Source organism: Chlorocebus sabaeus, chromosome 8, assembly GCF_047675955.1.
Source record: "Chlorocebus sabaeus isolate Y175 chromosome 8, mChlSab1.0.hap1, whole genome shotgun sequence".
NCBI classification, from domain to species: Eukaryota; Metazoa; Chordata; class Mammalia; order Primates; family Cercopithecidae; genus Chlorocebus; species Chlorocebus sabaeus.
In genome coordinates this window covers 102,879,482-102,896,225 of record NC_132911.1, presented here as the reverse complement: position 1 = coordinate 102,896,225, position 16,744 = coordinate 102,879,482, and the positions used below count along the sequence as shown (strand labels likewise).

The 16,744-nt window shown below is 36.3% G+C and overlaps 1 protein-coding gene across 8 annotated transcripts in view; it reads right to left on the bottom strand.

Annotated features, from left to right (window-relative positions):
- VPS13B (vacuolar protein sorting 13 homolog B) overlaps positions 1-16,744 on the bottom strand; it is an 870,718-nt gene that overhangs the window by 734,408 nt on the left and 119,566 nt on the right. For all 8 annotated transcript variants that reach the window (XR_005240849.2, XM_037999868.2, XM_073018246.1 and 5 more), the window contains exon 15: positions 11,354-11,548. Coding sequence is in view for 7 of the 8 variants with exons in the window: in XM_037999868.2 (XP_037855796.2) it covers positions 11,354-11,548 (195 nt within the window). In the remaining variant the exon portion in view is untranslated. The remainder of the gene's footprint in view (positions 1-11,353; positions 11,549-16,744) is intronic.

Genomic DNA, 16,744 nt, shown 5'->3' with positions numbered 1-16,744 from the left:
AGAAAAGAGAGTAAAAAGAGACGAACAAAGTCTCCAAGAAATATGGGACTATGTGAAAAGACCAAATCTACATCTGATTGGTGTACCTGAAAGTGACAGGGAGAACGGAACCAAGTTGGAAAACACTCTGCAGAATATTATCCAGGAGAACTTCCCCAACCTAGCAAGGTAGGCCAACATTCAAATTCTGGAAATACAGAGAATGCCACAAAGACACTCCTCGAGAAGGGCAACTCCAAGACACGTAATTGTCAGATTCACCAATGTTGAAATGAAGGAAAAAATGTTAACGGCAGCCAGAGAGAAAGGGCGGGTTACACACACAGGGAAGCCCATCAGACGAACAGCAGATCTCTCAGCAGAAAGTCTACAAGCCAGAAGAGAGTGGGAGCCAATATTCAACATTCTTAAAGAAAAGAATTTTCAACCCAGAATTTCATATCCAGCCAAACTAAGCTTTGTAAGTGAAGGAGAAATAAAATCCTTTAGAGATAAGCAAATGCTGAGAGATTTTGTCACCACCAGGCCTGCCCTACAAGAGATCCTGAAGGAAGCACTAAACATGGAAAGGAACAACCGGTACCAGTCACTGCAAAAACATGCCAAAATGTAAAGACCATCGATGCTAGGAAGAAACCGCATCAACTAACAAGCAAAATAACCAGCTAACATCATAATGACAGGATCAAATTCACACATAACAATATTAACCTTCAATGTAAATGGGCTAAATGCTCCAATTAAAAGACACAGACTGACAAACTGGATAAAGAGTCAAGACCCATCAGTGTGCTGTATTCAGGAGATCCATCTCACATGAAGAAACACACATAGGCTCAAAATAAAGGGATGGAGGAAGATCTACCAAGCAAATGGAAAACAAAAAAAGGCAAGGGTTGCAATCCTAGTCTCTGATAAAACAGACTTTAAACCAACAAAGATCAAAAGAGACAAAGAAGGCCATTACATAATGGTAAAGGGGTCAATTAAACAAGAAGAGCTAACTATCCTAAATATATATGAACCCAACACAGGAGCACCCAGATTCACAAAGCAATTCATAAAGAGACTTACAAAGAGACTTATACTCCCACACCATAATAATGGGAGACACCCCACTGTCAACATTAGACACATCAACGAGACAGAAAGTTAACAAGCACATCCAGGAATTGAACTCAACTCTGCACCAAGTGGACCTAATAGACATCTAGCGAACTCTCCACCCCAAATCAACAGAATATACATTCTTCTCAGCACCACATCACACTTACTCCAAAATTGACCACATAGTTGGAAGTAAAGCACTCCTCAGCAAATGCAAAAAAACAAATCACAACAAACTGTCTCTCAGACCACAGCGCAATCAAACTAGAATTCAGGATTAAGAAACTCACTCAAAACCGCCCAACTACATGGAAACTGAACAACCTGCTCCTGAATGACTAGTGGGTACATAATGAAATGAAGGCAGAAATAAAGATGTTCTTTGAAACTAATGAGAACAAAGACACAACATATCAAAATCTCTGGAACACATTTAAAGCAGTGTGTAGAAGGAAATTTATAGAACTAAATGCCCAAAAGAGAAAGCAGAAAAGATCTAAAACTGACACCTTAACATCACAATTAAAAGAACTAGAGAAGCAAGAGTAAACACATTCAAAAGCTAGCAGAAGGCAAGAAATAACTAAGATCAGAGCAGAACTGAAGGAGACAGAGACACAAAAAACCCTTCAAAAAAATCAATGAAGGCCGGGCGCAGTGGCTCAAGCCCGTAATCCCAGCACTTTGGGAGGCCGAAATGGGCGGATCACGAGGTCAGGAGATCGAGACCATCCTGGCTAACACGGTGAAACCCCGTCTCTACTAAAAAATACAAAAAAAACCAGCCGGGTGAGGTGGCGGGCGCCTGTAGTCCCAGCTACTCGGGAGGCTAAGACAGGAGAATGGCGTAAACCTGGGAGGTGGAGCTTGCAGTGAGCTGAGATCTGGCCACTGCACTCCAGCCTGGGTGACAGAGCGAGACTCCATCTCAAAAAAAAAAAAAAAGGAAAGAGAAAAAAAATCAATGAGTCCAGGAGCTGGTTTTTTGAAAAGATCAACACAATTGACAGACCACTAGCAAGACTAATAAAGAAGAAAAGAGAAAAGAATCAAATAGACGCAATAAAAAATGATAAAGGGGATATCACTACCAATCCCACAGAAATACAAACTACCATCAGAGAATACTATAAACACCTCTACGCAAATAAACTAGAAAACCCAGAAGAAATGGATAAATTTCTGGACACATACGCCCTCCCAAGACTAAACCAGGAAGAAATTGAATCCCTGAATAGACCAATAACAGGTTCTGAAATTGAGGCAATAATTAATAGCCTACCAACCAAAAAAAGTCCACGACCAGATGGATTCACAGTCAAATTCTACCAGAGGTACAAGGAGAAGCTGGTACCATTCCTTCTGAGACTATTCCAATCAATAGAAAAAGAGGGAATCCTCCCTAACTCATTTTATGAGGCCAGCATCATCCTCATACCAAAGCCTGGCAAAGACACAACAAAAAAAGAGAATTTTAGGCCAATACCTCTGATGAACATCGATGCAAAAATCCTCAGTAAAATACGGGCAAACCGAATCCAGCAGCACATCAAAAAGCTTATCCACCATGATCAAGTGGGCTTCATCCCTGGGATGCAAGTCTGGTTCAACATATGCAAATCAATAAACATAATCCAGCATATAAACAGAATCTATTACTTCTTAAACCCTCTCAAGCTAGTTTTTGTTTATGTGTCTACTGAAACAAAACAAAATTCTGGATTAAAGCCGATACTACCTTTACGTTTTTCTCCTATGGAGGAAAAAGAAAAGTATTTTCTCTTGATTTTATTTCCACTAGCAATTTAAGCAAGTAAAACTATCAGTAACACTCTGATTTCATTTTCAGCACCCAGAATTTTAAAAATAAGAATAGTGACATGCTGTCACTTACATTATTCAAGAAATGAAACACTTCAGAATACACAAAGGATGTTTGCAACTCAACAACAAAAAGACGACCCAATTTTAAAATGGGCCTAAGACTGGAATACATATCTATCCAAAGAAGATATACAAATGACCAAAAGGTAATAAGCACATAAAAAAAATGCTCAGTAGCATTAGTCATTATGGAAATACAAATCAAAACCACAGTGAGATACCACTTTAACAACCACTAAGGTTGCTAAGATCACAAAGACAGACAATAACAAAGGTGAAAGAGGAAGGAAGTGGAAAAAGAGAAACTCGCACTTATCAGTGGGAGGATAACAAAACAGCCATTCCTTAAAAACCCGTTTGCCAATTTCTAAAAATATTAAAAATACCATATGACCAGGCAACTCCAAACCTAGGTATACCCAAGAGAAATGAAAACCTATGCTCACGTAAAAATTTAGACATGAATATTCATAGCCGTATTATTCCTAATAGCCAAAAAGTGGAAACAACCCAAATGTCCATCAATGGATAAATGAATAGATAAACTGCAGTAGTATACCCATGCAATGAAATATTATCATTCAGGCATAAAAATGAAGTACTTTTTATAGGTCTTACATTTAGGTCTCTGTTCAATTTTAAGTATTTTTTTTAATATGGTGTTAAGGGTCCAACTTCATTCTTTTGCATATGCATATCCAGTTTTCCCAGCGCCATTTGCTAAAAACACTGTCCTTTCCCATTTAACAGTCTTGACACTTGTCAAAAATCATTTGACCACCTACACAATGGTTTATTGCTAGGCACTGCATTCTTTTCCACTGGTCTATGTGTCTGTTTTTACACTAATACCACACTGTTTTGATTACTATAGCTCTGTAGTAGCTTCTGGAATCAGTAAGAGTGAGTCCTTCAGCTTTGTTCTTTTTCAAGATTGTTTTGGTTATTCGGGGTCTCTTGAGAGTCCATATGAATTTTAGGATGAGTTTTTCTACTTCTGCAAAAAACATTGGAATTGTAATAGAGATTGCACTGAATGTGTAGAATGGATAGCATGGACAATATTAAGTCTTCCAATTCAAAAAGATGAGATGCATTTCCATTTATGTATATCTTACTTCCTTTCAGCTATGTTTTGTGGTTCTTATTGTAAAAGTCTCTCACTTCCTTGGTTAAGTTAATTCGTAAACAATACACCTCTAAGAAAACAGAGCAAAAACCAACTACAGCCTACAGGCCAAATCCCACACACTGCTTGTTCTGGGATAGCCTACAAGGAAAAAATAATGTTTACACAAAAACATTTATAATCAACATGGTGGGAACAATAAGTTGAAATCCCAATTAGGTGAAATGTTGTCCCTCCAAAAAGAATTCCATTCTTCTCATTAATAAAACTGTATTACCTGGCCGGGCACGGTGGCGCATGCCTGTAATCTCAGCACTTTAGGAGGCAGAGGTAGAGGTGGGCTCATCATGAGATCAGGAGTTCGAGACCAGCCTGGCCAACATAGTGAAGTCCCGTCTCTACTAAAAACACAAAAAATTAGCCAGGAGTGGTGGCACGCACATGTAATCCCAGCTACTCGGGAGGCTGAGGCAGGAGAATCACTTGAACCTGGGAGGCAGAGGTTGCAGTGAGCCAAGATAACGCCATTGCACTCCAGCCAGGGCAACACTGCAAGACTCCATCTCAAAAAAATAAATAAAAGAAAAATAAAGCTGTGTACTACCCAAAAACTGTACTCAATTATTACATCTTGAATATTATAAACTCAAAATTTGTAAAATTTGTTCTCTCTTGTCATTTAAGTTCCTACCTAATATCCTCAATTTTGCCACTTGGTCTACAAAGACTAAAATATATACTGAGCCTGCAGGCAAAATTTTGCTGACCCCTGCTGGAGGGTATACACTGAAAATTGGAAGAAATGGGTGGTAAGGTAGATGTGCTTTCAAATGTATTACCTGCTGCTAGTTCCAAAATAAATATGCCAATTTATGTAACCATAAAATGTGTATGAAAACAGTATTTCCTCCAAATCCCTTGGGATTTTTTTGAGGTCAAAAATTAACAGATCCAAAGAATCCAAAGGGTTTTCATCCTACTCTAACTCCTTATTCTGTCTGAAGTATGTATTGTAGCTGATCCTTATGAATAATACGGCCTTAAAGTTATATACTATTCTATAAATTACACAATGCAGTCGCATTACCAAATGTTCTACAGATGTTTCAAATATCAGATGCCTTGAAACTCTTAGCTACTCGATACCATACATATTCAAAGGATGGGTTTGCCAGATACATAAAGAGGACTTGGTAAGCCATAAGAAAGCGTCAAGTCTCAGGGAAAGGAGGTTGAAGAGATGTCAGGCAAAGCATACAAAATTTCAATTAGATAGGAAAAATGAAGTTAAAGGATCTATTGTACAACATGAAGACTATAGTAAATAACAATGCATTATATTAAAAAATCAATGACAGCAGATTTAAACTGTTCTCACCACAAAAATGGTAAGTATGTGATATAATATATATGTTAGCTAAATTGAGCTATTTCATAACGTACACATATTTCAAAACATGTTATAAACAATACATACAATTTTGTCAATTATAAATAAAAGGAATTTTTCATCTGCATATTTTCCATATAGATCGATGCCAACTCTCCCAATTGGTAAATTTTATTACATGAAGTGGGAATTATGAATCATTTCATCATATAGCCAATACAGTCAAGGTTAAGTATACAAAATTAAAACTCAAGCATTTAAATATTTAATTGAAAATTACATATGAACTAAAATGCCAAACACACGAATCCTCTACTGTACTACTGTAACATGATAACACTAAAAGTAAAACTTTAAAAACTTCCTCAAAGGCTACTGAAATCATCCCAAGTAATATGAACTGCTATAAACTTTATAGCAAACTGGTAAATGGAGTCACATCACAATAGCCATATTTCAAAAAAAAAAAAAAAAAAACTCTACCAAATCCTGAAAGTATTAAAATATCCTGTGTCACAGTAGAAGTACGAAAATGAAATGAAATATTCAAGACAGGATTCAAGGCTTTATTTTCATAAGTATTTACTATTCTTGGCCGGGCGCAGTGGCTCACACCTGTAATCCCAGCACTTTGGGAGGTCGAGGTGGGCAGATCTGCTTGAGGCCAAGAGTTTGAGACCAGCCTGGTTAACATGGTGAGACCCTGCCTCTACTAAAAATACAAAAATTAGCTGGGCGTGGTGGTGCACACCTATAATCCTAGCTACTTGGGAGGCTGAGGCAGGAGAATCACCTGAACCTAGGAAATGGAGGTTACAGTGAGCCGAGATTGTGCCATTGCACTCCAGACAGAGTGTGACTCTGTCTCAAAAAAAAAAAAGGATTTAGTACTCTTAACACCAGTGAATAGTTTTCCTACACACATTATGCTATTCCCACTTTGCCTAACACTTCACTTGCTGAGACATTAAACTTAACCATTATGACTGTATTCAACCAGGCCAAAATATAAAAGAAAACTAGACAGCATGTGTAGCTAAGGCCCTTTATCCAAACTATAACTATATCGGCAGTACACTGTAAATAACTTTTACATTACACTGGAAATATGAGTTTTAACATATTGACAAGCAGAAATGGTAAAGAACTATTCCAATAAATTTTATGTCAGTATGGATGGTGACTATATTGACAACCAATGGTTTTGGTGAACATCCTCCTTCTGTATAGAGACACACTTTATTTATCTATAAGCCGAATGTCAATGTGTTATGTTGACTGCATGTTAACTGATATTTGCATATATTGGGTTAAATAAAATATATTATTGACATGAAAAAACAAAGCAAATATTCTTAACATTGTAATCTGATACTAAGGTTGTACCAATATTTTTTAAAATTGTCCACTTCTATGTATTAATTGTGACAATACATTAAAAAGCTTAAGTATAAAGCATTGAATCTGAAAATTGTAAAGTATACAGCATTGTAAAGTATAAAGTACATTTATAATCTTTATATCTAGGTTTTAAAAATATCTCTGCTACTCTCCATATGACATAAAACATTATGGTAGATCACTAAAATAATGGCCCCAATGAGTCACACTTCCCTGTGTCTACACCCTTTTGCAATGTGATCTGTTGTTCTTCCACCAAAGGAGCCAGCCTTGAGAAAAAAGGCTTTGCAAAAACAACCAAGAAAACACGTTCTTCTAGTCTGCATGGTTTGACAACAGTCAAATGTTAACATCTTACATTTATATACACCTTCAGGTGATCTAAAACTGGTATCTTGAAATTGGTTTATTTCTGCGTTACAGATATACAAATACTTAAAAACTTTAAAACTTCAAATAAACTAATTAGGCCAAGAGCCTATTTGTGGAGTCCTCTAATCTTTTGATACATTACATGAAAAGCGGTGTTTTTTAGTTGTTTTTTTTTTTTTTTTGAGACAGGGTCTCACTCTGTTGCCTAAGCTGGAGTGCAGTGGCGTCATCACAACTCACTGCAACCTTGACCTCCTGGGCTCAAGCAAATCTCTCACCTCAGCCTCCAAGGTAGCTGGCACTACAGGCATGCAACCACAACGCCTGGCTAATTTTTGTATTTCTTGTAGAGATGAGGTTTCACCACTTTACTCAGGGGGGTCCCGACCCCCTGGGCTCAAGTGATCCACCCACCTGAGACTCAAAGTGCTGAGATTACAGGCGTTAGCACCATGCCCAGCCAGTACTGATTCTGAAATTCAACTTTTTATAGTTTTCTTTTGCTTACAAAACAGAAGTGATTGTGTACACACTATTTCTACTTAAACCATACATCCCTGTTTGCTTAGCTAAAACATGTATTGTTCAACATTTGAGGTTATTGTTTGTACATACCTGCACTGGATGTATTACTTATTTTTTAAAAAATGAAAGAGCTGGGAAAAGCTACCAATAATTCACTTTACATAACCAGATGGACATATCCAGGAGATACTGCAAGTTCCACATCACCACAATACAACAAATATCACAAAAATTTTTGGTTTCCCAGTACATATAATAAAAGTTATGTATACATTTATACTGTAGTCTATTAAGTGTGCAATAACATTATGTCAAAAAAAAAAAAAAAACTTATATACCTTAAATAAAAAGCACTTTGTTGGCGGGGCACAGTGGTTCACACCTGTAATCACAGCACTTTGGGAAGCAAGGCTTAGGAATTCGAGACCAGTCTGGGCAATGTGGTAAAACCCCATCTTACCAAAAATATAAAAAATTAGCTGAGCATGGGGATATGCACCTGTGGTCCCAGTACCTGGGAAACTGAGATGGGAGAATCGCTTGAGCCCAGGAGGTGGAGGTTGCAGTGAGTCAAGATCGTGCCACTGCATGCCAGCCTGGGTGACAGAGTAAGACCCTGCCCCCACCCCTTACAAAAAATACTTTATTGCTAAAAAATGCTAATGACCATCTCAACCTTCAGCAAGTAATAACCTTTTTGCCTTGATGTTCATGGCTACTAATCAGGATGATGGTTGCTAAAAGTGGTGGGGGTAGCTGCAGCAATTTCCAAAAATAAGACAACAATCAAGTTTGCCATACTGATTAACTCTTCCTTTCATGAAAGATTTCTCCATAGCAGGCAATGATGATTAATTGAGGTTTGATGGCATTTTACCAGTAGTAAAACTTCTATCAAAATTGGAGTCAATCCTCTCAAACCATGCCATTGCTTTATCAACCAAGTTTACAGAACTTTTTAAATTCTCTGTAATCATTTAACAATACTCCCAGCATCTTCCCCAGGAGTAATTGCCATCTCCAGCAATCACTTTCTTTGCTTATCCATAAGAAGCAACTCCTCCTCCATTCAAGTTTTATCATGAGATTGCAGCAATTCAGTCATATCTTCAGAAACCAATTCTAGTTCTCTTGCTGTTTCCATTACATCTGCAGTTACTTCCTCCATGGAAGGCTTGAACCCCTCAAAGTCATCCATGAGGATTGAAATCAACTTCTTCCAAACTCTTGTTAATGTAAATAGTTTGACCTCCTTCTAGGAATCATAAATATTCTTAATAGCATAGCATCTAGATTGATGAATCTTTCCAGAAGGTTTTCAATTTGCTTTGCCCAGGTCCTTCAGAAGAATCGCTATCTATGGTAGCTATAAGCCTTACAAAATATATTTCTTAAATAATAAGACCAGAGTCAAAATTACTCTTGATCCACAGGCTATGGAATGAATATCATGTTAACGGCATGAAAACAACATGCATCTCCCTGTACATCTTCATCAAAGGTGTAGGGTGACCAGGAGCATTGTCCGTGAGTGCTAATATTTTGAGAGGAGTCTTTTCTGGGCAGTAGGTCTCCACAGACTTAAAATATTTAGTAAACCATGCCGTAAACAGATGTACTGTCATTAGGCTTTATTGTTTCATTTATAGAGCATGAGCAGTGAAGATTTAGCATAATTCTTAAGGCACTTTGGATTTTCAGAATGGTAGATGAGCATTATCTTCAACTTAAAAAGTCACCAGGTACATTAGCCCCTAACGAGAGAGTCAGCATCTTGCCCTCTCACCCAGGCTGAAGTGCAATGACCTGATCTTGGCTCACTGCAACCTCTGCCTCCCAGGTTCAGGCAATTCTCCTGCCTCAGACTCCTGAGTAGCTGAGATCACAGGCACACACCATCACGCCCGGCTAATATTTTTGTATCTTTAGCAGAGATGGGGTTTCACCATGTTGGCCAGGCTGGTCTCGATCTAATGACCTCATGATCCGCCTGCCTCAGCCTCCAAAAGAGCTGGGATTACAGGCATGAGCCACCGTGCCCGGCCGCCTTTTGAAGTTTTGAAGCAAGGCATTGACTTCTCTCTAGCTATGTAAGTCCTAGATGGCATCTTCGTCCAAGAGAAGGTATTTCGTCTACATTGAAAATCTGTTTAGTGTAGCCACCTTCATCAATTAATTGAGCTAGATATGGATAACTTGCTCTAGTTTCTAGGTCAGCACTTGCTGTTTCACCTTGCACTTTTATGTTATGGATATGGCTTCTCTTACACTTCATGAACCAACCTCTGCTAGCTTCAAATTTTTCTTCTGCAGCTTTCTCAAGTCTCTCAGCATTTACAGAATTGAAGAGAGTTAGGGCCTTGCTTTTCATTTAAGGGAATGTTGTAACTGGTTTGATCTGCTATCTGGACCACTCAAACTTTATAACAACAATAAGGCTATTTCACTTTCTTGTCATTCCTGTGTTCACTGGAGTAGCACTTTTAATTTCCTGGAGACTTTTCCTTTCAATTCACAACTTGGCTGTTTTGCAAAACAGGCTTAGCTTTCAGGCCTCATCTTGGCTTTTGACACGCCTTCTTCACGAAGCTTAACTATTTCTAGCTTTTGATTTAAAGTAGAGTTATGGGACTCTTCCTTTCACTTGAATATTTACAGGTCATTGTAGGGCTATTAATTGGCCTAACTTCAATATTGTTGTGTCTCAAGGATTAGGATAAGGGAAGGAGAAGGGGGAACTGGTCAGTGGAGGACCTAGAACACACACAATATTTACTAAGTTCACCATCTTAAATGGGTGCACTTCTTGGTACCTGAAAAACAATTAATAGTAACATCAAAGAACAGTGATGACAGATCACAATGCTAAAATAATAATGAAAACTTGTGAAATATTGGGAGAATTACCAAAATATGACACAGAGACACAAAGTGAGCACGTTATTGAAAAAATGGCACCAAAGCTTTGCTTAATGCAAGACTGCCACAAACCTTCAATTTGTTAAAACACACACACACACACACACACACACACACAATATTACTATGAAGTACAATAAAGTAATGCATGATAAAATGGCATATGTCTGTATATAAAACAAATTGTCCTTGCATCAATAAATTAACATGAATTAAATAAAGGTGACAAAAAAAGTTTTAAGCCCTCTTTATGCCTCATTATGCCTCACATAAATGCTCCCTTCAAAAAAGCATGAGTCTTCAAAACAACCATATTAAACTAAGTGCTCTTTCACACTGCTTATAAAAATTACCATCAATGATAAGTAAAATCATTCAAAAGTTATAATTAACCATTCATTTATAAATATCAAGCTACTAATCTCACAAAATTGAGAAATCTTTAAAATAAGTATATTTTTATTACTTATTTTAATTTATTGGAATAAATAAATCTTATTTCTTATTTAAATCTTACCTTTTAGAGTACTATTTCTCTGAAATTACAACATCAAGAAAAAAGAAACTTATGTGATGATCCCACAGCCAAACCCATGCTAACAAACAAGAAAATTCACTTTTCATACCTTAAGATAGCAGTGTACATAACAATAATGAAGCAGGTTATCAGAAGGCTGAGTAAGGCTGCTGACCACATGCACCAACTGTTCAGCATACATCGGCACTGAATGTTCCACATTAATTTTATCCACCAATATTCGAATGGATGGCAAAGGCCGAAGAGACTGGAAGTTTGTAGTGTTCATGAAGTTACTTGAGTTCTAGAAAATAAAAGTGTTCGCTTTATATTTTAAAATTAGAGCAGTGACTGAGTTGCAATTCCCTCTATACACGCTTCAGATCTGCACATTTGCAGTGATATCCAATCAATCTAGAAATGACGCCTTTCTACAGAACTCTCTTGCCATAACCAAATAACAAATGTCTTTCTATATATATTAAATATGTCCCAGACTTCAAAGAATGCATATTTTTTGCAAAATTATCATTGCCCTTTCAGTTCAATTTTTTTTTCTTTTTCAGTCAACTAGAATAGTATCACTACATGCCTCAGTATGATTAAGCTTAATTATTCCAAAATGTATCTATATATCCAAGAGTCAGCATATTTTATTTTAATCTCTTTTATTCACATTTAGCTGACTAAGGAACTAAATGGACTATACCACACAATGTCAAAAACATTCACCATAAGCAATGTTTGCAGGAAAGAAAAATTCCTGATCTGTACCATATCTACTAACAATACACATGTTAAGAGCTCATAAAGTCCTAAGAATCTTGAGGATGGCACAGTATTCTCAGTTTTACAGAATCTTTCTGAGCTTTCAAATAAATACAGGTAAGTTTCAAGATGTCCAGCGTATGTACGCTGAGTGGCAAATGACCCCTGTCCTAGAACTCACTCACTCACTCCCTTAAAATGCTCTACCTGTGGTTCTCAATGAGGAACACCATGACTTTCCATCCAGAAGAATAAGAAAAAATGCAAGAACAGCAGTTTCATTGCTTTGTCTGTCTTTCATTGTCACAATAATATTGGCCGTTAGCAGGTATTGGCCAAAGATGGTAAATGCTACATAATAATTCTCCAATCCAAAAAACCAAAAGTGCCATTACTGAGAATCACTGTGCTTAAAACTAAGTTGAAAATACAATCCTGGTTTTTTACTATTACCAATAATTTTAAAACCACCATTTATTTAGGAATTACATTGCTTTTTTAAGTGACTCTCTTTGGGATTACTAAAAATAACACAAAATAAAGCACACAAATCTGAAGGTTAGAGCTGAATGAATTTTTACATCTGTAACTACCACCCATCTGAAGCACCCTACAAGGCTGTGCCATGTCCCTTTCAAGGCAATACTAAATCCTCAACAGACGTAGCTAACCACTTCAATCGCCACAGATTAGTTTTCTCTTTTCTTGAACTTCATATAAATGAAATCACATGGTATATAATTTTTCACTCAAGATTACACCTGCGAGAATTATCTGTGTTGTTCTTTCTTTCAGTTCACACTTTTATCATTATGAAGTGGCACTCTTTATTTCTAGTAATACTTCTTACCTTAAAATCAACTTTATCCCTTAGTAAAACAGCCATGCTATCTTTCTTTTGGTTAGCATTTAAATGGTATATTTTTTCCATCCTTTTCCTTCAAACCTGTATCCTTACATTTTCCAGTTTCACAATTTAATTTGGTGCTTTTTTTAATGGATTGAGGTCTCTCTGGAAATCTTCCACCTTTTTGTCTTTTTCCTTAAGCAATTAACCATAAAGTCCATGTCTAACAACTCTAATACCTTAATCATCTCTAAGTCTATTTATATTACTGATTTTTTATTATATTTAATTCAATTGGTTCTATTTTTAGTATACCTCATAATTTTGTATCAAGCAGATAACATCATGGATAAAAAATTATAACGGCTTTGATAATGCTATCTTCCCCTAAAGTAAGTTAACTATTCTTTGGCAAGCAAACAGAATACAAGTATATCATCATGGTCTTATTCAGGACTGGAATTAGGCTTTCTTAGACTAATCTATTTCAATCTGTATTTATTCCTACGGTGTGGCCCTTATAAAGTCTCAAAGGAAGGCCCAGGTGCTAACATGGCAGTGCCTGAACTCTAACTGCAGATACACAGTACCATGCAAAGAGTCAAATTTATACTTTGCTTTCTGCTGGGTTTCCTGAAGTCTTGCATTACACATGGGCAGCTTAGGAACTAGCCAACAATCTAAAGGAAATTTTATACAAATTTGTGGGCTGCCATCTGAGTAAGGCCTCCTTGTTAGCATTTTTCCCTTTGACAGGCATACTGGAAGACCAGACATGGCTAACAAAAGAATCTCTAAGCTTGAAGGTATCTCAGTAGAAATTGCCAAAACTGAAAAGCAAACCCAAAAAACCCCAGAATATTTAAGAACTGTGGGACAACTACAAAAGATGTAACATATACGTAATAAGAATTCCACAAGAGAAGAAAAGAGAGAAAGAAACGGAAGAAACATCTGAAACAATAATGACTGAGAGTTTCCTCAAATTAATGTCAGACACCAAACCAGAAACCCAGGAAACTCAGAGAACACCAAGCAGGATAAATGAAAAAAAAAAAAAAAAAAAAAAAAAATCCCACACACAGACACATAATTTTCAAATCATAGAAATCAAAGATAAAGTCCCCCAAAAAATCCACAGAAAAAAATACATCTTACTTATAGAGGAAGATTGATATGAATTACACTTGACCGCCACTCAAAAATGACGTAAGCAAGAAGAGAGTAAAATAAAGTATTTTAAGAGGAAAAAACCTACAAACCTAGAATTTCAAACTCCATGAAATTATCCTTCAAAAGGAGAAAAAAAGACTTTCTCAGACAAAAAAAAAAAATTCAGAGAATTTGTTTCTAGTATATCTGCCTTACTAGAAGTGTTAAAAAAAATTCTTCAGAGAGAAGAAAAATGATAAAGGTCAGAATTTCACATCTACATTAAAAAAAAACAGCATCAGAAAAGGCATAAGGTAAAAAAAAAGACTTTTAATTTTTATTATTCTTAATTGATCTAATAAATTTGGTCAAAATAATAACAGTAACATGTATTTAATTATGTATGATTGTGTGTAGCAGGCTTATGAATGCTTACATAAAAGTAAAATGAATTACAGCAATGATACAAGAAACACGATGGCAGAATTAGTATTTCTTTTACTATAAGAAACTCTGACTACCTGTAAAGTGGTATGGTGTTATTTGAAAGTGGACTTGAATTAGCTGTAAAAATATAATGCAAATTCTAGGAAAAACACTAAAAAGAAGTATAACAGGTAGGTTAATAGAGGAGAGAAAATCAAATAATATGAAATGCTCAATTAAAACCACAAAAGGCCAAAAAAGAGTGGATGATAAAATCAGGAACAAATAACAAGGGCAAAAACTAGAAAATGGCAAGAAGTATGGTTGATATTAGTCCAATTATATCAATAATAACTTCTTATCAATGGTCTAAATGCATCAATTAAAAGACAGATTGTCAAGGCAGCTAAAGATACAAGACCCAACTATATATTGTCTACAAAAAAAACCTACTTTTTAAAAAAAATTTTCATATCTACTTATTTGAGAAAGGGTCTCATTCTGTCACCCAGGTTGGAGTGCAGTGGTGCGATCATGGCTCACTGCAGCCTCAGCCTCCAGGGCTCAGGTGATCCTCTCAACTCAGCCTCCCAAGTAGCTGGAACTATAGACATACACCAGCATGCCTAGCTAATTTTTGTATTTTTTTGTAGAGACAGGGTTTCACCCAAGTTGGTCTCAAACTTCTGGGCTCAAGCGATCAGTCCACTTCTGCCTCCCAAAGTGCTGGGATTACAAGCGTGAGTCACCACACCCAGTCAAAACCCACTTTAAATATGAAGACATGTGTAGATTAAAAGAAAATAGAGAAACACATACTATACTAAAACTAATCAAAAGGGAGTGGAATGGCTATATTAATTTCAGACAGAACAAAAATCAGACCAGGGAAAGCAATCAGAGATAAAGAAGGGATTAAGTAATGATAAAGGTGTCAATTCTGTAAAAAGACATCGGTCCCTAACATGGATGTGCCTAAAGACACAGTGTCAAAATCATAAAGCAAAGAGTGATAAAATTTCAGGGAAAAAACTCGACAAACCCACTATTTTAGTTGAAGACTTCAATATCCCTCTATAAGATATAATCAGTTCCAACAGACAGAAAATCAATAAGGACATAATTGAATTTATAATCAACCAGATATAATACACATCAGTGGACTGCTTCATACAGCAACAACAGAGTACACATTCTTCTAAAGCTTACATAGAATAGTCACCAACACAGACACATTCTAAGCCATAAAACACACCTAAACAAATTTAAAAGAAATCATACAATGTCTGCTATCAGACCATAATGGAATTAAACTAAAAATCAGTAACATAACTAAAAAATGTCAAAATATTTGGAGATTTAAAAACATACTTCTAAAGAACACAAGTCAAAGAAAAAATCTCAAGAGAAATAAAAAATACTTTGAATTAAATGAAAACGAAAATCCAACTTATCAAAATTTGTAGCATGTAGTGAAAGCAACACTTAGAGGGAAGTTTATAGTATTGAGTTCATATATTACAAAAAAGGAAAATCTAAAATCAATCACCTAAGCTTACACTTTAGGAAATTAAATAAATCCAAAATAAGAAGAAAAGAATTAAAATCAAAACAGAAATCAATGAAATTGAAAACAGAAAATCAACAGAGAAACAAAACCAAAAGCTGGCTCAATAAAAATCAGTATAAGCCTCTCTAGACAGGCTGAGAAAAAGAGTAAGAGGATACAAATCCTAATGTTAGAAACGAAAGAGGAACATTGTTACAAATCCCAAGACACTAAAATGATAATTTTTAAAATACTAAAGACAGGCCAGGTGTGGTAGCTCACGCCTATAATCGCAGCACTTTGGGACGCCAAGGTGAGCAGATCACCTGAGGTTGGGAGTTCAAGACCAGCCTGACCGACACAGAGAAACCCCGTCTCTACTAAAAATACAAAATTAGCCAGGCATAGTGGCACATGCCTGTAATCCCAACTACTCAGTAGGCTGAGGAAGGAGAATCGCTTGAATCCAGGAGGCAGAGGTTGCTGTGAGCCGAGATCATGCCATTGCACTCCAGCCTGGGCAACAAAAGTGAAATTCCGTCTCAAAAAAAAAAAGAAAGAAATACTATAAACTCTATGCCTACAAATTTGATAACCTAGATGAGATGGACCAATTCTTAAAAGATACAAGCTGATGACCTTGGGTATAGTGATGACTTTTAGATATAACACCAGAGGCACAATCTATAAAACAAAGAATTGATAAGCAGGACTTCACTAAAATTCAAAATTTCTGCTCTGCAAAATACAAGAAAATT